This window comes from Poecilia mexicana, unplaced genomic scaffold, assembly GCF_051168715.1.
Source record: "Poecilia mexicana isolate PSO_F unplaced genomic scaffold, ASM5116871v1 scaffold_21, whole genome shotgun sequence".
NCBI classification, from domain to species: domain Eukaryota; kingdom Metazoa; phylum Chordata; class Actinopteri; order Cyprinodontiformes; family Poeciliidae; genus Poecilia; species Poecilia mexicana.
In genome coordinates this window covers 14183616-14211403 of record NW_028263390.1, presented here as the reverse complement: position 1 = coordinate 14211403, position 27788 = coordinate 14183616, and the positions used below count along the sequence as shown (strand labels likewise).

At 38.5% G+C, this 27788-nt stretch overlaps 1 protein-coding gene across 6 annotated transcripts in view; it reads left to right on the top strand.

The window, feature by feature from the left end:
* The window catches only part of utrn (utrophin), a 183611-nt gene that overhangs the window by 135460 nt on the left and 20363 nt on the right, over nt 1-27788 (top strand). For 5 of the 6 annotated variants that reach the window (XM_088002105.1, XM_088002104.1, XM_088002109.1 and 2 more), the window contains 11 exons: nt 771-832; nt 2207-2281; nt 5026-5227; nt 7215-7300; nt 8701-8858; nt 11330-11496; nt 14636-14747; nt 19581-19717; nt 23556-23594; nt 24107-24172; nt 26219-26284. In XM_088002105.1, coding sequence (XP_087858231.1) covers nt 771-832; nt 2207-2281; nt 5026-5227; nt 7215-7300; nt 8701-8858; nt 11330-11496; nt 14636-14747; nt 19581-19717; nt 23556-23594; nt 24107-24172; nt 26219-26284 — 1170 coding nt within the window. The remainder of the gene's footprint in view (nt 1-770; nt 833-2206; nt 2282-5025; nt 5228-7214; nt 7301-8700; nt 8859-11329; nt 11497-14635; nt 14748-19580; nt 19718-23555; nt 23595-24106; nt 24173-26218; nt 26285-27788) is intronic. The other variant, XM_088002106.1, reaches the window with a different exon arrangement.

The following is a 27788-nucleotide window of genomic DNA, read 5'->3' as shown; positions in this document are numbered from 1 at the left end:
TCTCTAGTCCCTGGCCCCGATTTAGAGACTATAGAAAGAAAGTTTACAATAAAACTGTCACCAGTGTGGGGGAAAAAAACTAAATTATGATGCACAGTGTGTGTTGAAAGGCCATATTCCCATTAGTTTATGTAAGGATTCTTTCATCGAAGCTTTGATTTGCCAACTTTGATTTCAATTTCATCTACTTTTAGTAGAAGATCCAAGCATTTGAACTATTTTGTAGTCGTCCTGACCCTGATTGTACATGAAATATTTACACTGAGAACAAGGTCAATTAGCTTTGTTAGCATAGCAGTTTCTATGCATATAGAGTACATATATACATGTATATGCACGTGGACTTAAACTATTTAATACCCACAGCTGTACTTTATGTTTCAGTGACGGAGATGCTAAACAATACTGTGGTTGTTAACACTCTGAATATTAAAAGAAGGAAAACTGTCACGAAAATGTGGACTAATCAATATCAATAACACTTTTTAGCAATAATATGGCAAATTCATCTTTTCTTCACCTATAATTCCTACCTTAATTCTGGATTTTCGGAAAAGTTGCCAGAAGACTGTGTTGACCTTTTTGAGTCAATCCAGCTAAATGTTGGTTAGTTCTAGGCAATTTATTGGTGCTGCTTTTCGGTTTATCAGCTGGTATCCCAGAAGTATTTCTGTTCATCTGTGCAGTTTTATTTTATTTTTTTTTACAATGTGTTTGTGACGTTTTTGTTCTTCAGTCTAAACGTTTTCTCTTGGTGTCGTATTTTTCAGTCACCAAACACAGACGACCTGCTGGGATCATCCAAAGATGACGGAGCTCTACCAATCTCTAGGTACAAAACACACATGCGTAAGGGATTCATGCGACTTCAGGTGTTTATCAGAATCCTGCGAGGTTAAGGAGAGTTTAATTAATGAAAAAAATTGCAATGATTATTTAACATAATGACATGTTCAATTTTGTAATTGTATTTTTGTACGTAACATATAAACTCTCATAGCTGAAATACAATACAATTTACTTTCATTTTTTCTTAAAATAAATCGTTTGGGGCCAGAAAACCTGAAACTAAACTGTAAAGCAGATTTATTGCAAAGCCCTTAATCTCAAGTGCAATGTATATGTTTTACTTCTAAGTGGCATTTAGCTGTGCTTTACTTGTCTAGATCGGCATCTGCAGGCTTTATGACGTGTAAAGCCACTTTAACCATTTTACTTCCTAAATTAAATTTGTCTGGAGAAACAAAACCGACCTAACTCTCAAGCTGTGCTTTCAAATGAAGCAACACTGAACTGCAAAGTTAATATTCTTTTAAAATAAATAACAAAGGATGTAATAGATTTATTTTGTTCCTTGTTCATGTTGCGATGACTTACCTCAATATCTCTAAAAAAAATTCTAAATTGTGTGAAAAATGCACGCTTTGTTTTTTTTCTCTCATCAACCTTTCAAATGCAGTAACTTATTAAAGTTATGATTGCTGTTTGTGAAAGACAGCACTTTGTCACAAAAGTAGGATAGATAGAATCATTTATTGTTTTTTTTTTTTTTTGTCAAACTAGTATGTTTAAGGACTTTGTAGCCAGTGATGCTGATAAAATGCAGATGATCTGTATATGTGTGTATTGTAAATTTCATGTCATGCTGGGAAATTATTCCAGCTGTCTGCATAAGTGGCCATATATGTTCCTGCCTAATGCATGTAGCTTGGTTCATAAATTAGGAATTTGCCCCAGAGGTGTGTAAACATCGCGTTTAACTTAGCAAGCATCTGGGTTTCACATTTAACTTTAGACAGTTGCTGATAGCATGCCTCCTTTGCACTCACTGTCAATATACTAATGGATGTCTGAGTCCCTGTGGGAGGGCCAATACAACTGTTCATTAATGAGCAGCCTGATTGGTAATAACCTCGGAAACTTTGGGAGCATTTTCTGTAGGGCAGCAGCTCAACAAATAGCTTCGTCCATCCTTGGGGATGGAAACTGACCGACCTAATTACACACATCGTACATTAGCGCCGTTTTGGTCTTGATTCCTTCTGCAGACGAGTCAGATTTGAGTGAAGACATGGGTCCTGCTTGTGATGCCCTGCAGACAGCTTTGTGTTGCTCTGTGTTTTTTCTGATCTCCCCACGTTGGTTTTATTTCCCCCCCATTGTCGATTCACCTTTCATCTTCCTGTCTTTTCCCCTCTGCCTGCAGCGGACTTGAATAATGTGAGATTCTCAGCGTACCGGACAGCCATGAAGATTCGCAGACTACAAAAGGCTCTTTGCTGTGAGTAAGACGCACACATCCTCACCTTAATGTCCACAGCCAGAGTCTGCTCTTTCTGAATTTTTCTTTTCGTCTTTTGGGAAAGGGTAATGATTTGAAACTTTGCCAGGCGCTGTGTCAGTGCAGCATAGGTGCCAGGCATACCTTGGCTCTAAATTACCTTTTGCTGCATGAATATATTTATATATTTATACGCGTGTCTGTGGGTGGCGGATCTTGTCGACACAGCCACAGCTGTTCCTGGTGTTAAGCTTGTTGAATACAGCCTCATTTAGGGTGCACAGGTGGATTTTTTTCTTCTTTTTCCATAATGTTAGAGCTCATATTTTCTGCTTTGTAATGGAAGCTTTGATTAAGGCGGCTATTACATACAGTCCCATGTGGCTCTCACACCTACCTACCTACCTACCTACACACACACACACACACACACACGCAGACATAAACACACACACTCAGCCGTTGCATGCAGATTTTCTCCTCTGAGGTTTCACCCAGCATGGCAGCTGCTACTTGAAATCAGCACAGTGTAATAATGGTGACAAATGATGACTATTATCCAGATGTTGACATTATTATCGCAATAGAGCACTATTAGAGGGGCCTTCTCATTTACATCCCGCTGTTTGTTGCATGTTTGAGAGTGAGTGTGAATGCAGAAAAGATCTAAAAATGTCACAAATGCACCATGGTTTACTGTTTCTGTGGCTTGTTGCTGTTTTTTTTAATCAGTTCTAATGATTCAGGTGTTTTTGTTTGCCGTCTTTGATTGCTTCTCTAATCTAATAGTTTTGCAATAAGAATAAATCAGTTTGACTCATTTTGATGCAGGCTTCTGCGGTTCTGTGGTGTTCATTAGATTAGAGCTAACACAGGTGGTGTGTTGGAGCGAAAAAAGCCTTTCCTGCAGAAGGACCACCAACTGCGTGTTTGTAAGCTAGAGTCGTGTAAAGAAAATGACAAACATCTGTATTTTAAACAAATGCGACTAAATGGTTAATTGGGGAAAACATTGAGAAACGCATGACATACTTATAACAATGAGGCACTGAGGTAAAAATGTTTCAAAAAATTTGTGCAAAACAGTGACTTTTTTTTATTTTTATTGGTTGACAAACAATAAAAACTCAATCAGAATTTGAGTTTTCTCTGAAGATTATTAGCCCTGCAGGTCGTGTTTCTTATTCATACTCCTGCAGATGCTTAACAGTTACTGGACAGTTATTATGGCAATAAAAGAGTCCATGCCTGATGAAAAATAAGGCTTTCTGTTAACTTTATGTTCTAGTAGACAAGGTTCCTATACAATCTGGAAAAATATGTCCATCTATCTATTAGAAATACATTGACATATCCGTTAAGGTGAGCCGCATTTTGTAAAATCAGTGGACTGCTCAGAAACCCGAGTAGACGGGGTTGCCCTCAACTTGAACCTAAAGTTTTTTGTAACTCTGCTAATTTGCTGTCTGACTCGCCAAGATAAATAAGATATAACATGTTAATTAACAAACTTGAAACCTAATGGGCAGAGAGAGCCCAGCTGTTCTTTCATTTCGGTCTTTGTGAAACGGACCGACTGGCAGGTCTTGTTTGATGCGGAGCAGATGGATAAACTTAAAGTGTGGTATTGATTAAGTCATTTACTTCTTGGCAAAAAAGGAAGAAATACACAATGACCAAAATAATGGTGTTCCTCTGATTTATCCCTCTTTAGTGCAGTTTCTTCAGTTATTAGAAACAGAAATGACCCGCTACTAATAGTAGAGTTTCTGTGCAGCCGTCCATCTGAACTCAAGAATTTCCGACAGATTGCTAATGTTTCCTAATCTAGGTTGTTGCTCAGGGCAAAACAGAGCAACTTTGCTCTAAAAGTGCCTATTGTTTCTGAAAGGAAGCAGCCTTAATGAATAACATGCATGTTTAAAAGCAATGTCTTTTAAATTCGTCTTTACATCTTTTTTTGTTGTTCTGACTTCATTTTTAAACAATTTGCTGATCTTGAAAATAGCCAAGTTTGAGTCTTTGCTCTTCAGTGAATACTTTCACAGGGTTTTGTTGTCGTTTATTTATGGTGCAGATAATTATTGTATATTTTTGATTAGATTTCTTCAGGCAACTCAAATTTTGTTGCAATTTTTGGTGCAGGTGTGAGATCATACAGCTATTTGGATTTAGTGCTCTGCCTGTTAGATGTTCTCTTTGCCCTTTCTCTTTGAATAAATTAAGGAGGAGAATATCATAGAACTATGAGATATTGATTTAACAATAATGGCCTTATTTTTGTCTGTGACGAAGGAGCCAACAAATTAAATTAAAAGGCTGACTGCTACATTAACTGCCTCATTTGTCTATGCTTTAGATTCCTTTCATAATAATACATTGCTCTGATTTATCTGCTCCCTGTCGTTTTCCACATCTTCAGCTGAAACGTCCTTGAAATTTGTAGTGTTTTTGTCTATAAATAGTGGATGCCGTTTCCAGTTTCTTGTTCTTTTCAGTTTAGATTTGTTGTAATTCTTGTAATCCGAGCCACTGCCGAAAGCTCAGTGAATAAGTCGGAGAGGTTACTATTGGTTCTTTTTTCTCTCCAATTCTTCCTCTCTCCCCTGTCTTTGTCATTGTTAACCTTCTTCCCCTCCCATCCCCTTGACTTTCACTTACTTCTCCTGATCCCCGTTCTTTATGCATTTTGCTCCACCCCCTCACCACCACCTCTCTTCACTCTCATCGTTTCTCTTCTGCAGTGGACTTGTTGGATCTCAGTGTTGCCCAGAGCACCTTTGAACAACACAAACTCACCAACAACAGCCACCTGCTCTCCGTCCCAGATGTCATCAACTGCCTGACGTCCATCTACGACGGCCTGGAGCAGGAGCACAAAGACCTGGTCAACGTGCCTCTCTGCGTTGACATGTGCCTCAACTGGCTGCTCAACGTTTATGACACGTACGCATGAAATCTGCTGATTTGTCTTGTAAAAGTATTTAAACACCTTAAAACCGAGTTTGTTACACTTGCAACTACAAACTACAATAATTTTATCAAGATTTTATTTAATAAACTAGTGCAGTTAAGAAGTGGGAGGAGATTAAACTTTTTTTTTTTTTTTTTTTTACATAGAACAATCTCAAAAGTGTATATTTATTTCAGGCCCCTTTACTTAAATACCCTCAAATAAAATCAAGTATGAATTGAATTGCTTAATTTGCAGGGAAAATGCAGCTAATTTGGGAAGGATTAAAAGTTTGTGAGAGGATCTTGGAGAACAAACAACATCATGAAGATGGAAGAACTCAATAGAGAGAATTTTAAAGCAGGATTTTGTAACAAAGCGATATTTCAAGCTTTTAGCATCTCGATAGCTATTTTCTGGAAAGTATGGCACGATTGCATTGACAGGTTGACAGCTTAACCACTTCTTGACCACTCGAAAAATCTGCCCTTTTGTAGAATATTGACTAAACAAAAAACGGCCTTAAAACAAAGATGTAAAAACTCCATTTGGAGTTTGCTACGAGCCATGTGGGTAACGCACTAAAGATGGAAAAAGGTGGTTTGGTCAGATTAGACCCAAATGTAAATTTTGGGCTGTCTGGCAGCTGCAGCCAGACTCCCAGAATATAGAAAACTGGCATGAGACGTCACTAAAGCTGAATTAAATCTGTGTGATTACTAGACGTCGAGGACAAAATGTTTTGTTTTAGAACGAAAGTTTCTGGTTGTGAGCTTTTATTGGTGGTCTGAGGTTGCTTAGTGTGACAGAAACTGTCAGCCAATTCAAAACTTGACCAGAGACAACCTGCAAAAAAAAAAAAAAAAAAAATCAAAACTGGTGTCAAACATTCTCTATGAAATCCTTGCAGTGTGACTCCTGCTGCAGCAGACATCAGATTTTTCTCATCTTTTCCCAGCCACGAATGCCAGTACCGCTGCCTGATTTCTGTTCATTTCTTCTTGTGTCGTAATTCATCTTCCGGCCGTAGTAATAAACAAATCGATGCTAGTAACCTGCTTTTTATTTATTTGTATAATTTTTTTATGTGACCTGTCACAGCATTTCAGGGATAACGTATAAAAAAAGCTGGCTGCCTGTGTGTGACAGGATATCTGGAGATGGTATCATCAGTGTTGCATCTGGCACAGAGTATGAAATATAAACCTGTGTTTACATGACCTTCAACTTGCTGTCGACTTATTGATGGGACTGATATTTCTGTCACGGTTATGCTGAAGTAATCAGTCTTGCAGTCAAGCTTCCTCTATTATACTGAGCTTGTGTGATTCGAACAACTCCTAAGTAAAACATGACAAATAGATGAAAACTTCATCTCTAAATGGTCTTAGAGAGGGAAGGGACATCCTAAGACTTGCAGCTGTAAATGCAATGAAAGGACACCAAACTCTTATTAAACCATTTATTGGTTTCTATCCACTTTGCAATAGTAAAAAAAAAAAAAATCCTGAAATATGTTGAGGTTACAACATGACAAAATGTGGAAAAAGTTCTAGGATTACAGATACTTTCTCAAGTAGATGTTTGTATTCGGGGAACACACTTAGATTTTGCACGATGCTGAATGTTGCGGTATTGTCAATATGCCGTACAAACAACCAAGAGCATCGGTTTGGCAGCCGAACGAGCTGTTGCACAAATCTATTGAGAGCTGACATTCACATTCAAATTGGCATGAACAAATCATCACTGTATAAACAGGTGTGTCTACATGCTGTAAGCCAGCATCGTTCCCGGTGTAAACGCCGTTTGGGGGCAAACAGAAAAAGGAATTAGAATCAAATATGCACACAAACAAGCACCTAACGATTTCCTGCTCCTTCTAATCCATCCGTTGAACATTGTTGAAACGGAGAAGCTTGCTCTAAAAATAAAACTAACAAAGCCCTCACGGTCTTGTGTTGAATCCTCTGTCTGCAGCGGCCGCAGTGGGAAGATCCGCGTTCTCTCCATGAAGATCGGCTTGCTGTCTCTCTCCAAGGGGCACTTGGAGGAGAAGTACAAATGTGAGTGGAAACGAGTGGGTGACGCGTATTTACAGGAATACACATGCTCCAAAACACACACTGCTGTCCCTGCTCCCCTACGCAAATCAGTCTGCGCCCACGCCGCTTCTTCGCTACAGCTGTAATCCTAGTAGTATTAATCAAACACAGAGACGAGGGGTGGGTGGGGGGGAAGCGTCGGAGAATGGTTTGTCTAATTGGATGAGAGACCTCCTGCGTTCCCCCTGTTCTTGATTTAATTCTGCTTTCTGATTTCTTTTTGAGGATTAGACGGCGTGAGCATTGGCTTGCTGCACTGGGAGAGGACTTGTCAGTCTGGCTTCCTGCTCTTTGTCTCTGCTGCCGTATCTCCCTCCGTCTGTCTTCTTTCCCTGTCACAGCCTGCTCCATTGTTCATCTGTCTTACAATTCCCCTTTCTTTATTGTCCCATCTTTCTTACCCTTGCTTCTCTCTTGTTCTTCCTTTTCCTCTTCCTTTCTCTTGCCATGGCATGAACTCCATCCCTGAGCCTATTCGTTCCACTGGCAGTTCCTATTAGCTTGAGGAGGGTATAAAGCACGGTTGATTGCGTCCTTCCTCCCTTACTTTGGAGTTTCATTTACTGTCAATCCCATGCATTTACTCACACAGCCTTGCACAGATCCCTAACCAGGTGTTCTGCCGTTTGACGCTCTTGGCGATGGTTCTGAATGTCATATCTAATTGCGCATCAGAAAGTCTTCCATTATAGCCGTGGGCATTGATTGGTCAGTTGTCTTAAGAGCTAATAAAAATAAAGGGGGACAAGTAGGTCACAAATGCACATAATTGCAAGTGTGGAAATGTGCGCACGTGCTTGGTGGAAGCTGGCATCAGAGCCGAGCCGCACGTGGAGATCAAAGGCAGCTGCAAATGAAGCAGAAAGAGCTGCAACACTGTCCTCCTTTTCTCTGGATAACCCCTGTTTGCTTATTTTGTGTAATAAACTCTGTGGTGTTTCATAACATTATCAGAAACAGAAATGTCAACGTGTGACAAGTGTCAGCAGGTAGCCATCCTCATCCAGTGAAGCTCTGTCAGTCTCCATGGAAGCAGGAGTTTTGGAAGCAGGGAAGGAGAGATTAGCGGGGGGAACAGCTTGGTACCGAAAAACCGAGTTGGAGAGATTAAAACTGATTCTGTTCCTCTGGTGCTTTCTGTGTCCTCCCCATCAACTCCTACCTGCATGCACACACTTTACAACACGCTTTCCTCCCACTTGCATCTATACCGTCGCTCTTTCTCCCATCGTATCTATTTATACCTGCGTATTCCTTCTCAATATCACCCACGTTCTGTGACTTTTCTCTCACTCCCTCATCCTAATTTTATTTCCCCTTTTTTTTTTTTTTTGTTCTCGCTCCACTGCGCTCTTCCACAGATCTCTTCAGCCAGGTAGCGTCAGCCGGTGACACGTGTGACCAGAGGCAGCTCGGTCTGCTGCTCCACGAAGCCATCCAGATCCCCAGGCAGCTGGGGGAGGTGGCCGCGTTTGGGGGGTCCAATATCGAACCGAGCGTCCGCAGCTGCTTCCAGCATGTAAGATAACACGCAGATGGAAACATGCATGGCTTCCAAACGCATAAAGTGACTTTCAAAAGTGCTCTCTCCTTTGAACTTGATTTTTTTTTTGTGTGTCTTGTTGAGATTTTTTGACACAAAGCAACATAATTGTGAATAAAAATCCAACTTTGTCCAAAACAATAAACGAGGACATGAAAATATATTTTTTTTCCTTCAGTTGCACCAGATTGCTGATCTTTTTTTAACAACCTTGTTTTCATTACCAAGCCGTTTGCGCCAACATCAAAAATAAATGCTGTATTGACACAAACTATTTTGCTGACTGTCCTTTTGAGTTTTACAATAGCCATCTAGCTCAGGTTTAATTTTAGACTTTACTGTTGTTTAACGATGTTGCTCTTCCTCAGGGATTCGCTGTTTGATTGTGTTTACTGTTTCTTCCCTGACTTATGCTCTGACCGTTATAAAAAAAAAAAGAGAGGGAGAAACAGACATTAAATCAGCCTCATAAATGTTTCCGATTCCCTGCACTGCAACTCCAAAAAATATCAGAGTGAGGCAGATTTCAGCTTGCAAAGAAAGTCCTCTTCCACATCTTCTTGTTGATGTTGCTTTCAAACACGTGGACATAGATGGGGGTGAGCACGCTTCAGTACACAAACATGCACATGTACACAAACAAATTGCTCCCAGGTTTGGTCATGAATCTCTGTGTCAGCTGTAGTTGAGCTCCTCATTAATCATTCAAACGTCCAACAATGTTTTGGCAGGCAAAACCAGAAAATAACACACACTACCTCCCAGTAAACCACCTGCGTAAGCACAGTGCTGGCTTTGTGCTCCAGTTTGTCTGGTCAGAGACCGACTCTGCAGAACCCCCAAGTCCAATTGCTTTAATAGCTCTGTGCTGAAGGAGTCACATGGCATAAATTTAGCCTCCTTCTCTGTCCTTTTGTCACGCTACTTCAGTTTTTCCATCCATCCTTCTGTCCGGTCATCCTTTCAGCCAGGCAGTAATTAATCTGTAAGTGCTATAATTCTGCAGTTAGATGCCAGGGAGGAAAGACGGAAGGCAAAGATGAGACTAATGTATGTGATGGGAGAGACGGTTAGATTGTGCTGGCAAAGGTCAGAGAAAGGGTGACGAGTTTAATGACGATCTGAGATGTCAGCCAGGTGAAGAATATATCTGAGGTAATCTTCTCTCTTAATCCGAGGGCGAAAGTCTCCTTCACGTAACCAGAACCGATGACAGCACAATATTCATATACAGGTTGCACATGTTTTCTTCCAGGCAATTTCTAACAATCTTCATACCAGAATATTTTATATATGAGTTTTGTTTTTTTGTTTTTTTAAATTCATTAAATGTCAAATTGTCTTGTTTGTTTCTGCAATAACTAATAGAAAATTTTATTTCACACAAGTTATTTTTAGTAGCAGAATTAACAATAAAGGATAGAGAAATAGAAAGAAATAGAAAGAGAGGATTGTCTGTATATATCTGTATATATCTATATATTTATGTTATGAAGCATTTTTTAAATCAACCATCTCCATTCACTGTGTGAATTTATATTAGTATATAAATATACTAATATTTATTTAGTATATTAATCTTAGGACTGCTTTAGCTTTGTGTATTTAGCATGGATGTATTTGTAGAGGTACACTAATAAAGCTGATATGCTGTGTAGGCTGTCGCACAATATGAGCTTTTTAGATGGATCAAGCGAACAGGAACATCCTGTTGCTTTTCGATAAGTCACTCCTCTTATTACCAATGTATTCTGCCCTTTGCTTCCTTCGCTGCCCTTTATGTGAGTCAGGGATGATGGAAAGGTTGTCTTTCATTTCTGGAGAGGTAATGGCAACCATGTCGAAGCTGCTAGATTGTCTAATGGGCTCATTATTGCATCCTGTTAAAAATATTTTGCTGACACTGCTGTGACAGGGAGTGTTTGCCAGTAGCCAAAAGACATGGTTTCAATTTCAGCTTAAAGCGATTGTGAACAGACGATAGAAAAAGAAATCCTGGTTCTGTAAACAGGCCAAGGTTGGTAATGCATTTAAGAGCAGATGCTTGGGGATTTTTAATGGTCTGGGCATCATTACTAAAAATGCAGCTACAGGATCAGCATGGGGATGTTAACATCAATCAATGTTTAGTGTAAGAACAATTAGGAGCTCATAAAAGTTATTCAGTCTTGTTCAAGACTCAAAGCCATAGCAGGGACTGTGGCTTTTCATTCTAATATATATGGTCATCTTAAATTTGTCTGCATGTTTATTAGGAGTTTAGTACAGAGTTGCAGCATTTACTGGATGTACTTGATTGTATCTCATGCTGCAAAGTGCCCTTACAGTTTATCACCTCGCTTTGCTGAAATTTTTATAGAAACCATAAACCTCATATGGTTGATAAACTTTTGCTTTATGGGTTTCCAGCTCCTTATTCTTTGCCACATGTCGCTTTTTATGAACAGGTAAACAACAAGGTGGAGCTGGAGCCTCGGCAGTTTGTGGACTGGATGCGGCTGGAGCCTCAGTCGATGGTCTGGCTTCCCGTCCTGCACAGGGTGGCTGCCGCAGAGACGGCCAAACATCAGGCCAAGTGTAACATCTGCAAAGAGTGTCCGATTGTGGGCTTCAGGTACAAACACTCACATTCTCGTGTTCGTTTGTGCAAAATTGTAAAGCAAAAACGGTGTGATTAAGTCTGCAGCTTGTAGCGAGGTCTCGTACACATCATGTGACATTCTTGTGGGTTGTTCACTCTTGAGCAAAAAGGGCAGATCTGCTCCGGAGGGCAGACATTTATCTAAATGTCAGCAGCTGATATACTACTGAGTAAATACCACCAGTAGGTTTGTAATGAAGCACGCATCCCTAAAAAAATAATGAATAAAAACGGCATCCACCAACAAACAAATAAAACAAGTCTGCTTCCTCAAAGTTTACAAAGAGCCTTTAAAACCTGCAACAAGCCTCTGCATGTTTCCACAGCTGCAAAGGTTTCGGCTCGCCTTGATAAATTACATTCACCCTGGTAAATAAAGATCCACCATTTTGGTGAGCTGATGGAAGAAATCCAGGTTTGCTCTATCCAGCCAAGAGGGAAGGAGTCTCGTCATGCCTGAAGTCGCGCAGAGTGGCAGGATTGTCCTCTGGAGATCCATTGCTTCGCAAGCAGAAAGAGAAACACATCCAGACATTTGATGAAGCACACATCTTCCAAGTTCTGTCATTGATCGATGAGCGCGAGTGTTGGTGGGAAGGAAAGGCAGATAGCAAAAATGAAAAAGGAAGAAAAATGCATAGCGGGCGTTTTGTGTGGTCTGAAGACGTCACACCGAGAAACGGGGGGGGGGGGGGGGGATGTGGCTTGTTTTGAAGGTTGCATCTTTTTTTAACGAGATTAAGTAAAATGTGTCATTATGAGTGTTTTAACTCAGTCAGATTGGATGAAATATTTTCTGTAACAGGATTTAGGAAGAGTGAAGAAAAAGTGTTTTCAGTAATTTAGCTCAGATGCCAAAGATCATAAACTCTAAATTAGTTTATATTGAATGTTTGTATTTCCTTTGCAGGACAAAAAAGTTTTATTGTACATCTGCAATTATGTTTTATCAGGTTGCTTCAAGGCACTGATTACTTATTAAAGAACTTTTAAAGAATACTTCAAAACAATTTAGTCAATTGTAGAGACTCTAACTTAACCGAGGGCATTAGTGCGTCATCCATCATGTCTGTTTTTGATAAATGCATCTCATATCTTTTATATAACTAATATTACCATTTTTTATCCAAATATTACCTAATATGGTAAATTTATGCCAAAAAAACTTAAAATAATACTTAAAGACTATAAAATAATTAAAATATATATCTTCTAGAGATAGACTACATTATTTAAAAATGAAATTGTAGTTGTTTTTGACTGCTTAAGCCACATTTCAAAAATAAATTACACTTTGTCAATTAAAAAGAGTTTATAAATTGCCACATTCGCTGTAAAAAAAACATTTGAATATTAAGCAACAAGCTAATATAATCACAACCTTTGAGAATAATTTGTGATAATACAAGTGTAAAAATAAACCGATAAATAAGAAACGTGAGGATAAAAGTTTGTTAGAAATCAGTCATTAGCTAGGTTGTAAATTATTTAAATTTTCATACTTACATACATTATCTTTATAACATTTTCATCCACTTTGATGTAGACAGCACCTATAGGCAGAATGTCAAAGTCAAAAATTTATCTTTTTTTTTTTCTCTTGTTCAGAAAGAAGTTCTTCAGGTACTTTTGTACAAAAAGCACCTTATTGATCCTGTTGAAAAGATGCTTTGTATCAAGGACACATGAATACTGGCTTCCACTTTCCACTTTCTCTATGCTATTGTTCGATCATCAGAAACTCTGAACGGTATACTGATGGCTGAAAGTCAAGCAAAGGAGCATTTGGCCTCCAGTGAGTCACTGTTAGCACCAGTAATGGCATTAGTTTGGTTTGGATTGCTTCAGATGATTGCTTAAACTACTCATGGTGGTGTCCAGCCACATGGGTACAAAATAATGGCTACAAGTCCAGTTAATTCATTTTAAAACCAGGCATTAATCAATGCTTTACTAGAATCTACCTGTGATGCATGTGACTAGAGTAAGGGGGAAATAGGGGCAAAAAATCGTGTAGTGTGAACTATTGCGTCAGGATGTGCTCTATTTAAATCTAGTTATTACTGAAGGCCACATACAGTATACAGGTATACAGACTTCATAATCTGCACTCTTGGTTGAGTGCAGTATTTATTTCCACTTTTGCTTTATGTTTAGTTTTTATTCAAGTACATTTTTTGTTAATGGAGACTGAGAATCCATTTTATTTTTGTTTTTGGTTGTTTTGTTAATTTAGTTTATCAGTTCCAGTGTTATGTGTTCTTTTGAAAATAAAGTGTATCTGCCTATGGCAGGAAATCACATGCATTTTTAGTAATTTCCATTAAATCAGTGTCAACTGGTCTTTAAACAATATTATCGTTTATCGCAATAGTTTTTTAGACAATCGCTCAGCAAAATTTGTTATCGTGACAGGCCTAGCAACATGTCCTTTTCTGACGTACTTTTCAAATGTTTGCGGGTTTCCTCTTAAAAGAGCAGTGAACGCTGATTTCATAATTAGCCAGAATTGTTGGGTATCTAAACTAATTAATTCAGGGCCACCTCATCACCTCCTGAATGAAGGTGACTTGACGCCCTCTCCTCATAGTAATATGCTTCTTGTCAGGATGTAATGGCGTGTTTGACTTGGTGCAGTTGTGTGCACTGTTGCATCCTTTGATGTATAGCTCTCTTTCGTAGCTCATCAGTCAGCTAACCTTGGGGAAAGCTGGAGAGGGGAGAAAGATAAAAGACTTAAGCTATTATGTCTGAATGGCTCCTGTCTCAATTTAGCTGTTAAATGGCAGACTTGCTACAGCTGCTGCTGACGACAGCAACCCCAAAGCTGTTGTCAGATTGTTGCTTGTGTGCAAATCCAGCAGTCTGTCATTCTGTCTGCATGTAGTTTTTGTGCGTCTACGAACATGTGGCTGACGGCGTGACAGCGGGGATCGACAGCTCTCCAGATGACGAGTCGTGTTGTGGGGCAAGAGTATCTGCTCACTTGTGCGCTCGCAGAACAACGGACCCAGAGGATGTTGAAGTGACATTTCATGACAGTGCGTCCTAACCCAACTTTCCTCACTTTTTTTTTTCCTCCCCCACCCCACTTCTCTCCGTTTCTACGTAGGTATCGCAGTTTGAAGCACTTCAACTACGACGTGTGTCAGAGCTGCTTCTTTTCTGGGCGTACTGCCAAGGGCCACAAGCTCAACTACCCCATGGTTGAATACTGCACGCCGGTGAGGAAGCAACACACACGCAGCCTGACTCACATGTGTCTGCACGCTTTCCTCGCTAGCTTACGTCGTATCTCCTTCTCCCACACACTCCAATTAACCATTAAATGAATCCAGTCAAATTCACACTTTTTAGTGTCTGATAACCTTCTCGCCCATCTTAATGTCAAATTAGACACAGCCTTTCAACCAGTGAATATTAATCCTCCTTATTACATGAAGAAACTCCTGAGCTATCACTGCATTTTAGCCATATCCAATGGTAATTCTTGTAATATCTTGCTGTTGCCTCATTTCCTCGCCATGATTTAAGTTTCTTCTTTGACTAGTTTAAGTTTTTATTAAGCATCCACTCCTCTCAAAGCTTCCTGCTTTGGCTGAAACAATGTTCATTCCAGTGGGGACGTCTGCGAAAATGTTTTTAGAACTTGGCTGGAAGTGTTTTCCTCCAACCACAAAACAGCCTCAGCCATAGTGGGAAAACACAAAAGCTGTTGGCTCACAGTCAGCGTTCCTGTTCATCCCAAAGGTGTTGGAAGTGTTTTGTGCAGACAGGAAAACCAATTTCTTGTTATACTTCTCGCTTCTGCATTGGGACATTGTCTTGTAGAAAAGAAAGGCGTTCTTTTCTCAACAAAGCCCAATTGGCCTGTTTCTCCTCTCGCGTTAATTCAGATTCTTTATTTCCAACAGTGGTTCGTCCTGAAACAAATAATCTTGAATTATTTTTAAACAGACCAATAAAAAAAGTGTTTGATTTGGATATCCATACCTATAGAAATTTGTAGGATTTTCCTATGAAAAATTGTTTAGCTTATTTTTAAAAATCAAAATTCTAATCTATTTGCCCCTTACAGATTTATTCAGTTTTCTCACGCTTCCCCTAAACCTTGTAACAACTTGTGCCACCCTTGGAGGTACTGACTCATTAAATGTTTGTCATTGTTTGCAAATTTTGTCCAATTATTCTTTCCAGATTTGTTTTATTTCAATCACATTTGAGAGTTGAATGAATCTCAACCAGATGTGAGTTTGGACTTTTTGACTTTGCCACACCAAAACCTTCATTTTGTGATTTTATTTTTTTTTTCTTTCTTTATTCTTGAGCCATTTGGATGTGCTGTTTAGAACTTTCCTTCAGTGTTTAAACTTGGAAATTGTGTGTTAAAACTCCTACTAGTTTTTTCTAGTTTTTTTTTTTTCATACTTATTTGCTGCCACATAAGCAGATCATAGTCACTTCCTGTTATTAATACAAGCTGACGCATAGCTTCAGCATGTCCCTACAGCAAACATTCAGAGTAGAGAAATATTGTTTAATATTAAAGAATCTGCTTCTCAGCAGATCATTGAATTTTATTTATTTATCTACTTTCTTATTAACAAAAATAAAATGAAAAGAAAACATCGTCTATTGGTTTACTTTCCCCTCCAGATGTTTTTTTTTTATTATTTGTCTTACTTCAGTGCAGCAAAGTGAGTAAGGTTTGTGTGAGAAACTAGAAATAAAACATTATTCTCATTTTCAAATTATACATTACGTTTACAGGCCACTGCTTTTCAAAATCACCCAGATTATTTCAGTAACTGAAGTCTCCATTCATAATACATCAGTATTCCACATTTTCTTTTAAATCTGCAAATTTGATTAATGGTGACTTTAAGGGCAAGCATACCGACAGCAGAAAAAGGAAAATTATTTACATTTAGCTGCTACACGGTGTCAAATTATCTAAATTATTTTTTACGTTATCTGTAGTTATGCGATTAATTTATTGCTCATGAGTTTAGTAGCTATTAGCTCAGTTTGAAGGAAAAATGCATGCAATATTTAATTCAACAAATAAGATTTACCCTACACTTTTCCGCATTCGTCAGCAATGTAGCTTAAATTCTGAGTGGGTATTGTAATAATTGTTGTCTTTCAGTTGCACATGATAAGAGTTTCTTTTCTTGGGGGGGGGGGGAGAAAATTGTATTCCCGACTTCTCTCAAATTTTCTGCCATGTCTTTGCAAATGCCCTGTGACTATCTGCAGAGACCAGCTACACAGTCAGAAGCAGAGCAAGGACAGATCTCAAACCGACTCTCGGAGCGTGGCGCTGAACAACCGGCGCAGCTGTAAAAGATTGACTTTGTTTGGCAGAACCTTGCTGATAAGAATGAAATGATGGCACATTGTGCCATCTGTGCGGCAGAGATCTGGACCGTTTGGGAGGGAAAGCGATATCTGGGGCAGCGTGCTGGACAATGTCTGAGAAAAAAAATGATCAAGAAAGATCACAGACTAATGGGGTATCTGAACTTAAAGGCAACAATGCTGATTTTTATTCTATATGCTTGCTAGCAAGCAGCCACAACTTTACATCTTCTGAAACAGCTTTGACTGCAGGGGGCTGGCTGAAGGCTTTTCAGCATAATCAGCTTTCAAAGTTGATCATAAAGCAATGAATGGAACCAAATGTAGGCAGATAGTGAAAAGCAGATGGTTTGTGCTCTCTAGATTTTAGTATGCACGTTTTGTTTATGTACTTTACAAAGTCTACGCATAAAGAGTGGAACATATAAGGGCCCGTTTTCACAGAACTGTTTTGCAGCTGAAATAACGTCCGAACACACACAGATCGATGCGCGGTTGGTCGTAGGAACAAAAGCAGAGAAACCTTGAAAGGTGTTTGCTTTCGATTAGAAGCTGAGAAAGTTGAACATGAAGCTCGCTCATCAAGCTTGACCCAGATTTATTGATCCTTCAGGTGATGGAGGCTGGGGAAAAACACGTTGGTCTGAAATATGTCATTTCTACGCGAGCGAGCAAAAACAGAATCAACTCACTTCTTCATTTTAAATGTCACAGTGCACCACAACTTTATTAAACAGTTGTGATATTTTTACTGTATTTTACCCTAAAAATGTCAATATAATATATAATCACATTTGTTCATGTTAAGCTTCTCGAGTTTTCATTGAGTCATACACCGTCTGACAAACTTAGACTGTTAAATTGACTTTAGTTGGATCCTGTGCAGCTGCTGTATGCCATTTATCTCCATATTTGTCTTATTGTTTACTTTGTAGCTGTTATATTGCCTTTCATTAGTTTATAAATGTGCTGGAGAAAATGTCCTACTTTTAATTTGTTTTGTCTCTCACTTTAAGCTTTTACCTTTCCTGAGGGGCTGTGTTGTTGTAGTTCAAATTCTACAGCTAATATGTCTGCTGTCATTTTGGAGGATTTATATTTGTTGAAGTGTTACAAACACATTCCCAGGGGGAACATATTAGGGATTATAACACCCACTATATTACTGTGACTTGTTGATTTATTTCCGCTGGGCTCTCTTTGCAGCTGTTGTGCTGCATTTTTCATTTACAGTTCTTTTCAGAACTATTCAAAGTCCTTGAATTTCTCCATTTTTTGTGACATTGAAAACCACAAACCTCAGTGTAATATATTAGGATTTTTATGACAGACAAAGACAAAGTATTAGGTAATGTCTAAATGGGAGTGAATGAGGATGCATGGGTTTAAATCATCACCTTCCTAAAATGGTGGCATTAGTCATTTTCTGCCAAAAGTTTTTTTTTTTTTCTTACCTCAATCATATTTTGACAAAAAATTACTCAGGCCAATACGTTTAGAGGGTGGCAAATATATTTTTCATTTATACATTTGGTTTCAGCTTTCTCTTATTAATTGTTTTTTAAACAATCTGCACGTTGTTGGGGTCGTCTCTGCCAGCTTTGGATGGCTGAATTTTTCGTAAATCAAAAATTATATGTAAATCTTTTATAACTGAGGTAGTTTATTTATGGTGATGGATAGTCTTGGTTTTCCTGCACACATTATTTTCCATATGGACCAAAAATTTGATGTTGGCCTTTTATGGCGGGAGCATCTTCTTACACACCTCTTATGTGGCTTATAGCAAACTGGTAATGGAAATATTTATGGTTTTCTTCTTGCTATTCTGTCTTAAAGTCCAGATTTGTGACATGTATGCATGCTAGTTTCTCCAACCTGAGTTGCAGAGCTCCTATGAGCTGCTTCTGTCCTCACAGAACCTCTGTATTTGAATTGCAACCAAGCAAACAAATGGACTTTATTTACCACTTGGTTGCACTGATTTAAATTGGGGGTATCAGAGCAAAAGAGGTTTAAAAGGACTTCAATCCTTTTCAGATTTTTTTGATAAAAATAAAACATTTGTCTTTTTCCTTCTACTTCACAATTACATGGATAAAATTCAAGAGAAATACGTTGAAGTTTGTGGTTGTTATGTGACAAATCGTGAAAATGTTCAAGGCGTGTGAAGACTTTAGCTGGGCAGTGTATAAGTTGATAGGAATATGGGCTTATTAGGCTTCCAATATCTAAGATGGCATGTTGGCAAAGTCACAGGAGAGATTTAATGAAGCTCTGGCTTTTTTTCGTGCTGCTGCTCTGTACGTGCTGGTGATTTGTTCAAGCTACCATCTTAAGTTGTGTGGATTAGCCTGTAAGCCATGTGAGCTTTAACAAGCCTGTTACACATATCCGTCATCTGTTGAAGCTGTTTTTTTTTTTTGGGCCTGGATGTGTGTGAATGTCTGTGTGTTTGTATAAATCCCTTGGAAAGGGATTTTACTCTCCCTCTGGTCAGACTGTTGTGCTAATTTGTTGTTTGCTTGCGTGGCTGTAATTGCTTCTGCAGGAGAAACACCTTTGCTTGTTGTCTAATTAACGGACTAATTTAGTTCCACAGAAATGCTGATCTTGATTACATGTTCATGAGAGACTGTGGGAATGCTTCATCCATACAAGAAACACTCTGCATTGTTTATTATTCCCTGTTACAGACAACATCAGGCGAGGACATGAGAGATTTCACCAAAGTGCTGAAGAACAAATTCCGATCGAAAAAGTACTTTGCCAAGCATCCGCGGCTGGGTTACCTGCCAGTCCAGACAGTCTTGGAGGGAGACAACATGGAGACGTAAGTGATGTTTCAGTTTAGCTTGGCTGGGTATAAATTGCTAAAGATGAAGTGAATATAGAGATGAGGTTCCTCTTGTTACCCAACTGCTGATAATTGCATAAAGACTTTCACTCTATAAAATGTTTGTGATGTGCTGATAATACCAAAACATGGCAAATTCAGTGTTGGACAAGATGGAACAACATGCACTCCATGCTAAAGAGGCAAAACCCTCCAGAAGTAGCTGGTCCAAAGAACAAACAGTGTTGTGTTGTGGATATATGGTTCTGAAGTAGATAATATTTCCGCTACATCCACCACAATATTGGTAGTTTTGTTTCTTTTCCGCCAGGTTTTGTAAATCCTTCTGGAAAACTGTTTAACTTGAGCCATATTAGGCAAATGCCCAGACTGCACATCTCATTTTATCCATCTTTGCTACCGAACTCGGATGGTTTGTCTCTTTCGTCGGTCAGTGTCATTGTGGGAAATGCCATTATGTGTTTCCTCCTCCTGTTTATTTCTCGCTGTTCCTTTTAGTTTTGCAACACGTTGTTGCAGCTGCACCTCGGCTCCCAGGATGACTCGCATGTAGATGTACAAAAGCGGTCTCATAACTTAAAGTTGCCCACAGTTACCACTTAGATGGATTGCACTTGCCGTCCTTATTTGTCGTCCTCCTCCACCTCCCACCTTACTCGGTTCACTTCCTAACCCTCAGTGCTGAGAAATGACTCCTGCAGAGCTTTCTCCTTGATAAATGTCCTTAAAGGGGAAAACATATTTTTGAAAGGGATCTTTTTTTTAAAAAAAGCAGCAGAAGGGAGTGGAGAGTGGAGTTATTGATCATTTTACGGTTTCTTTCACTACATTTGGTCTCAAGTGAACACTACACTATCAAGACTGTGAACACAGTAATCTTATATTTAGACTGTCTGAAAAGGAAATAACCTCACTGTTTGTAATCCTACTTTTGAAATCGTAGTCCTTTACTGTAAACTAGATTGTTTCAATAAAAACAGGCTTGGTAGTTTCAGTTACTCTAATCTCTATATTTGTCTATATTCTTTGTATTGTGACAAGAGTTACAATAATTTTCAAATGTTTGTGTTGATGTAGAGTCAGAAGAGAAAACAAGATTAGGTTTTGAATAATTACCCTCCCTAAAACTCCTAGCCTCTCTCTTCTTTACTTTCTCTGTTTTTTATTCCACCCACTCTGTTTTTCTTCCCGAGAGAGAGCAAAACACCACCTACCCAAACCTCTCTACTGTTTTTTTGCTTCATGTCGCACCAGATGGGATTTTGGATTTGTCACAGCTATATTTGATAATTTGAAAGAACCAAGCTGTTTTTTTTGTTTTGTTTTGTTTTGTTTTTAACGTTTTTACTGTTCGCCCTTCGTGACATGATTCAGACTTTTGCAAAGACGTTGATGGGTTTGGAGATTAATTTATAAGATGCTGGTTGGAAGTATTCATGTTCTCAAGAGTTGCACTACTGCTGCACAGAAAGTAGTTATTTTATTTCATATTTAATTTTAAAATCTGTTTGATAATTTCTAAAACATAGCTTGAGTTAAACAGTAAATTTTATTCTTAAATTTGCTTGAAAGTACATAAACATTTAAAAACCCCATGAGAACATTTAGCAGATTAGTAATCTATCTCACAACAGACGCTCTGTTTGATATTCAGGTTAGTGGATATTTTGTTATTCATCTTCCCAGGTTATCTGAATTTAATTTCCTTTTTTTTTACTTCCAGAATTTGTTGCTTTCAATAAGTTAGCACTAGCAAACATAACTCAGCAAAAATAATAAGTAGGGATATTACATTTAAATTCTCTCATTATATTTGCTGTTATTTGCTTCCATTGCTTTCAGTTTCCTCTTAAGAGGAATTCATTTAAAGATGCATCTGTCAGTAAGCGACTGGTTCATATATTTGCTGGATTTCCGTTCCAGCCCTCTAGCTGTCTCTCTGAATCCGACAGGTTGAGGTGTCAGCATGCACATGCTTTTTTGTTTTTTTTTACTGCTGACAAAAAATGAGGGAGAGGAAACGCAGAAAAAAAAACAACCCTGTGCTAACGGTGACAAAATGACTACCACAGCATGATGGACCAAATTGATTTTTAGAAGCTGTTCAGGGCATTCACCTTGAAGGAAAAAAGAAAACCCTGAGACAAAACAGGAAAGCACATGCTGTGCAGATATGACAAATACATAAGGTGATGAAAAAAGACATGGGCTCTTTTAGTAGTTTTTTTTTTTGCTTTTTCCCAGTCAGCATTTCTATGTTTTTTCAAGAGTAGCAGGAGGAAAACGACAACCAAAGAGCTTCCTAAGTGCTGCCAAGGCGTTGGAGTTATTATCCACACACCCCTCTTTAAAATGTTGACTTAAAGTTTCTTACTAAACAAAGCATTTTTGATCTTGAATAAAAATCTTGGTGTCCCTCTTTCTGATTATATCCATTCATCTGTTTGGCTGTAAACCTGTTCTGTCCAGATGGTTAGCAGATTCAAAAACTCCTGCCTTCATTGTGACCCTTTTCTTCCATGTAAAAGTGAAGAAAGATGCCACATAAAGCATTTCAGGCAACTTTAAGTGAAAGCAAATTGTTCCTGTCAAAGTGCTCATACTTTCAAAAGGCCAACTTGAGGTCCTCGTCTTAAAAGACAACGTGAGCACACCGAGTTTCTGTTCCTTCAGAGCAGAAGCTGCCTTCTTCCAATCTCACTCTTTTCCTCGCTTCCATTTCTCTGCTTTCTGCTCTGATATCTTCTGCTATCCTCAATTCAACTTGTAAATAAACAAATCGCTGCTCATTTTCACTGAGCACTGCTTGTGCTCCTGTAGTGGGAAAAACACTAAAAATAAAATAAACCACCAGTTGGCTTCGTCTGGGAGAGCAAAACATGTTTTATTGAATTTTTTTTTTTAAATCTTCTGAGTTTATATCCCTATATTAAAGTAGAAGAAATTATGAGAGACTGGAAAGGTGAATGTCTGAAGGCAGGTTTTTTCCTGTTTTGCCTTTGAGGAAATGTAAAGAACATCTTGAGCTTATGCCAAGTTGACAGCGTGATGTATAAACTATTGCAACACGACTTTTTTTACGTTATTTTCTCAACTGCTTTATTAAATGTAGTTTATATGTTTATTGACTTATATTTTTGATGATTATTACAATGTTTGTTGGAACACACCTGAATGCAGCCTGGAGAAATATGGCATTTTGTTTTGTGATTTTTCAACGTTCTTAAGTATAAAATTGAGTTTGGAAAAAAGTTGAGTTTCCAGACATTACATTTTATTTCATGATCTCAAAGCTAATAATCTAAATTTCTAGACAAATGTAGGGCTTTGTACATCGACTAATTCTTAGATGATGTTCTTGTTCAATCCATTGATCATTTAGATTTTTAAGTAATAGACACTCGTTCTCAGATGAAAAAGAGCCGTCTTACACCTTGTGGCCTCTCGATTCTCATCCGAGTTTTGAAATGGAGATGTTGTTGTTTTCCTGGATTTTTGCACATTATTGCAAATGTGCAAAAAAACTCAAATGTTTTTTATTGACATCTTTTCTCATATGAAAGAGTTTGAAGTGTTTTTTGCGGTGTGTACATATATTCTTGATTGCATAACACCTCTTCCCCATATGCTGAGCCCCAGCTGCTCAGCAACTGGATGCACGCATATTGAGAGGTGTTTTTTTTTTTTTTCCCCTCCTCTTTCTCTTCTTCCTCCATCTGCTGTGTTTTCTTTCTCAAACTGAGTGATTTTGACCCTAAAACTGTTTTGTGGTGCCTTTACTCCCTCTCCCTCATTCCCTCGGTTTCTCTTACAGTCCCGTCACTCTCATCAGCATGTGTCCGGAGCAGTATGAGTGAGTATGAGCCACCAGTAACTACACCCCGTCTCCAGACTGGAATGCCTTTAAAACAACACCTCCCTTTGCTCCTTTCACTCCTCACTCAGCACCTCATCTCCCACCACCACCGAAATCCTCGCATCACCTAAGTTTTGACTGCATGTTGCTTGACCGCCTGCTTTTCCGCCTGATCCGCTGGTTAAACATCCGACCGAAAACAGGGGGACGAAAAAAAAAAACTTGTCGTTTTCTCACCTTCCTCTTCTCGTTAAAGCAACCACCTAGTATACAGTCTCTCATCCCCGCGAGCCTGTCAAAAAGCATCCAAACGCTCCGTAGATCATCCCGCTCTCATATTTCTCTCTCTGTAGGATCATCTGATTTGTTTCTAGGTGAAGCTGTGTGGGGCCATTAGGTTGTGAGTGCGTGAACGAGTGTGTGTGCATGTGCTCGTGATTTTCTGTTTTAACGAGGCCGTGTGAGCGTGCCGAATCTCATCCATCTCCATTACTCCATTCATTTTCCAGGCTGTCCCAGACACCTCAGCTCTCTCACGACGACACCCACTCCAGGATAGAGCAGTATGCCAGCAGGTACGCTCTGCAATCTCCTGTCAACATCTCATCAATTCCAGTGACACAGGGGGCCATGCAAATACTCACACGATTCGTAATGCTGTGGAAAAGGCCAATAGATGATAAACTAATCACCGAATGGCTCAAATTTAGAGATGAAACATTCTGAATGTATTAGGAAGGAACAGCGTCGAGGTTTTTGCACGACTTTAAGGCACAAGAGAAGAAAACGGGGACTGCTTGACACATCAAAAGAATTTCAAACTCAAGAAAAAAAGGTTTTGGTCTTTAAATAAGTTGTTAGGGCAGTGGCAGTCATCGTTAGGAAGAGGGAAAAGATGTGAAATCCTAAGCTTTATGAATCATCCTCACTGAAATATTGAAGGCATTCATATTTAATTTTTTCTCTTTTGGAAATTAAGTTGGGTTTTTTTTTTTTTTTTCTTGCAATTTTTGAAAAGCTGCTCAAATCTTTGCATCCACCCGCTCCTATAACCATTAATGTTGCACCTGAAGCTGTTCAAATGTGATGTTCTCCTCAGTTATCTATGAAAGATACGTGTTCCCTTTCTGGTTGCACTGGCATTCAGTCTGTAGTTTAAATACAATCTCTAAATTAGGATATGGATACTGACTAAAGGCAGACATGAAAAAGTTTCCATGCCTAATTATCACCTGAACTCACAGACTGGGCAAGGAAAGCATACATAAAATTCAGCCAAAAGACTCCTGATAACTGTAGGCAGCTGTAGAGATTCACAGCTCAAGTATCTGTTGGTAGGAAAATATGTTGTGTAATCCAGAAATCAAATGTTTCCCAGCACTGTAGTTACTATAAACATGTGGACTGTTGTGCATTTTTAAAGATGTTTATAATATAAAACACAGTATGATTTGATAAATTATATGAATTAATCTTGGTTACACTGAAAAATACATTCTGGTGGAATTTTTTTGTTGGTGTCTTCATGATTTATCCAAACCGACATCAACGTTCCTTTCGTCTCCTTTTGTTTGCATCTTTTCAAATGTCAAATAATTTCCAAAATCTGTCGTTTGCCGACCTCCAACTTAATCCGTGTCATTCAGTTTTGTCTGCTGTGATCAGAGCAGCCTTCAGATGCCAGCTTCAAAGAAGCTCGCACACACACACGCACACGCACTGTGTCACTATTGGCGTCGTAGCCAAACTAATGTTCAGCTTCCTGGACACTGTGTTATCTGTAAGCTAAGCATATTGAAAAGTTAAATCGGTAAACCGTGACCCCTCAGATAAGTTAGATGAGTTTCTTATCTGTCCAAATCTGTTAACCCCTGAAGCGGACAAGGATTATTTGTGTTAAAATAAAACTCTTACAGGCAGAACTTTAATCATGAAGAGTCATCTGATGCAGCAGTGCTTTATCTGGTCTGAAACCTTTAATTGGCTACACACCATTAACCTTCGTTGGCTGAACTGCCATTAACAAAGACACATTTGAGCCCTGGGAATGATAAATTCAAATGACATATAGTCACTGCTGTTACACTGCTACGCTAGCTTGAACACACTAGTAAGATCTGAGATTTATCCCTCCTATACATATTCTTTCACAGTTTATTTTAATCACTAAGGATAATACATGAATTACTTTACCCCTGATCTCTCTGTTTTGTGGAGTTCTGTTGCATGCAAGCTCCGTGAATTGACTTCATTAGCATAACTGCTTTTGAGTGGATTTACGATGATGAAAACATAAATGTTTTTACCAAATCCATCTTCCCTCCCCACAGCCACATCTCTGCCATGCATAATCATCCACACATGCTGCTCACTGTTTGTGACTCCATACATGGAACCATACACATATAATGTGCATGCACAAGCTGAGATAATCTTTTTATATTTCTTTGTCGGTTTGTGTTCCCGCTGACTCGACTGCACGTTTTACATTTTAACCGGTGTCCCACTGAGGTCTTGATGTCCTCGTTTGTCAGCAGTGATGTTCTGTATTTTAATGATGTGCTAACAGCCTTTGAATGCTTTGGTTTTTAACTGTGGTTTGGGTTTTTTTTTTTCCTCAGGTTGGCTCAGATGGAGCGCTCCAATGGCTCTCTGCCCACGGACAGCAGCTCAGCTACAGGAAGCATGTAAGTCATCTTGCATGAGTCATTTTCAACTAATTTCACTGTTGGACTTTTTTCTACAAAACCTAATTTCCACTAACTGTACATTGGGGTGTTATAGTTTCTTTTTTTTTTTTTTTGTCTTTTTGTCCAAATTGCAGCTCATACATAATATTTCAATCAGAGCTCTCATTGAGTTTAAATTAATTGTGTTTAGCCTGCAACACAATTTTAGTTTGAATTTCAAATGGATGCTAAAAATTGTACTTGGTACCCTCTACTTTAATGCAAAACATCAGTGATGTTTTCTATTATGAAAAATTACCATGTGCATTCCCGAATGACAGTCAGTGGAGGCATTAAATTAACTTCTTAAAAATGGGAAATCACTTTGACATATTTGAAGAGCTTGAAGACTCATGGTTTAACCACAAAAACGGCACGATTAAGTCTCGTTGTCTCCACTGTCAGCTCTGCATGCAGGGCTGAGCACCGAGTGTATGAGGAAGGAAATTAGTTATAACGCTTTCAGATTGGAAATGCTATGTTATAGTGTAAGAAGTATGCTAAATACCGCAATACACCATGCCAATGTTCAGACTTTTTAAGCAAATGTATCTCATAAAAAATAACAATGTTATGAGATGACATATTTTGGAAGCATGATAATTATCTTATGTTGTTGGAAACTGTCAAGATTTGTTGTATTTTTCAAAGTTTTTAGTCCTACCACCCAAAATACTCATGTTCTTATCTTATATCATTTGAATATTTGCCAATATTGTCACTATTACATGATTTTCTTTTAAGTCATCAACGCTAAATGTGTTCATCAAAAGAGACAGCGATGGGTTTATCAGTGCAAATAAAACAGGGTAAAAGCTTTACAAATCCATAGAACTAATAATTAAACATCTGTGTTTTATTAAAGTTTTAGCAGTCAAATTCAAATACATATTTAACAGTATATCTCTTGAAATCTAGTTTCCCAAATATGCATGTGTAGTTATAGCAAAATACATGTTTATATATATATAATGTTCAAGCACTCTGAGTTCCTGATTATTGATGTAAACATGTTTGTGGAAATTGGCTCACATGCGAACATTTTTGTAGATTGTCCTGCGTTAATAGTGAAACTCTTATTTTGGGTTATTTGGTTTTGAATGGATTTAATCCTTTTTTTTAATCCATGTGAGAAGGCAGTTTTATGTAGCTAAAAGCTTACATCAAACTCACAGAAGTGTTCATCTGGAGAGCTGCAAGTGTTACATCGTTATGTTAAAAGACAGTGAATCGAAGTGGGATTTCTACAAAGGAAATTGTTTAAAAGAGGAAATATTTCCAGAAAATCTCCAGAAAGGCACTTTGGGGAAATGTTTGATACCTATGAGATCCTCTGTAAGGATAAAATGAAACATTTGGCTTTATTGTTTTCTAGATTGCATCCCTTGCTGATGCATCATGTGGATCACATCCCAGAGGGAATAGTTTCTTTGCAATAGAAAATGCTCTGAAGACTTCTAAT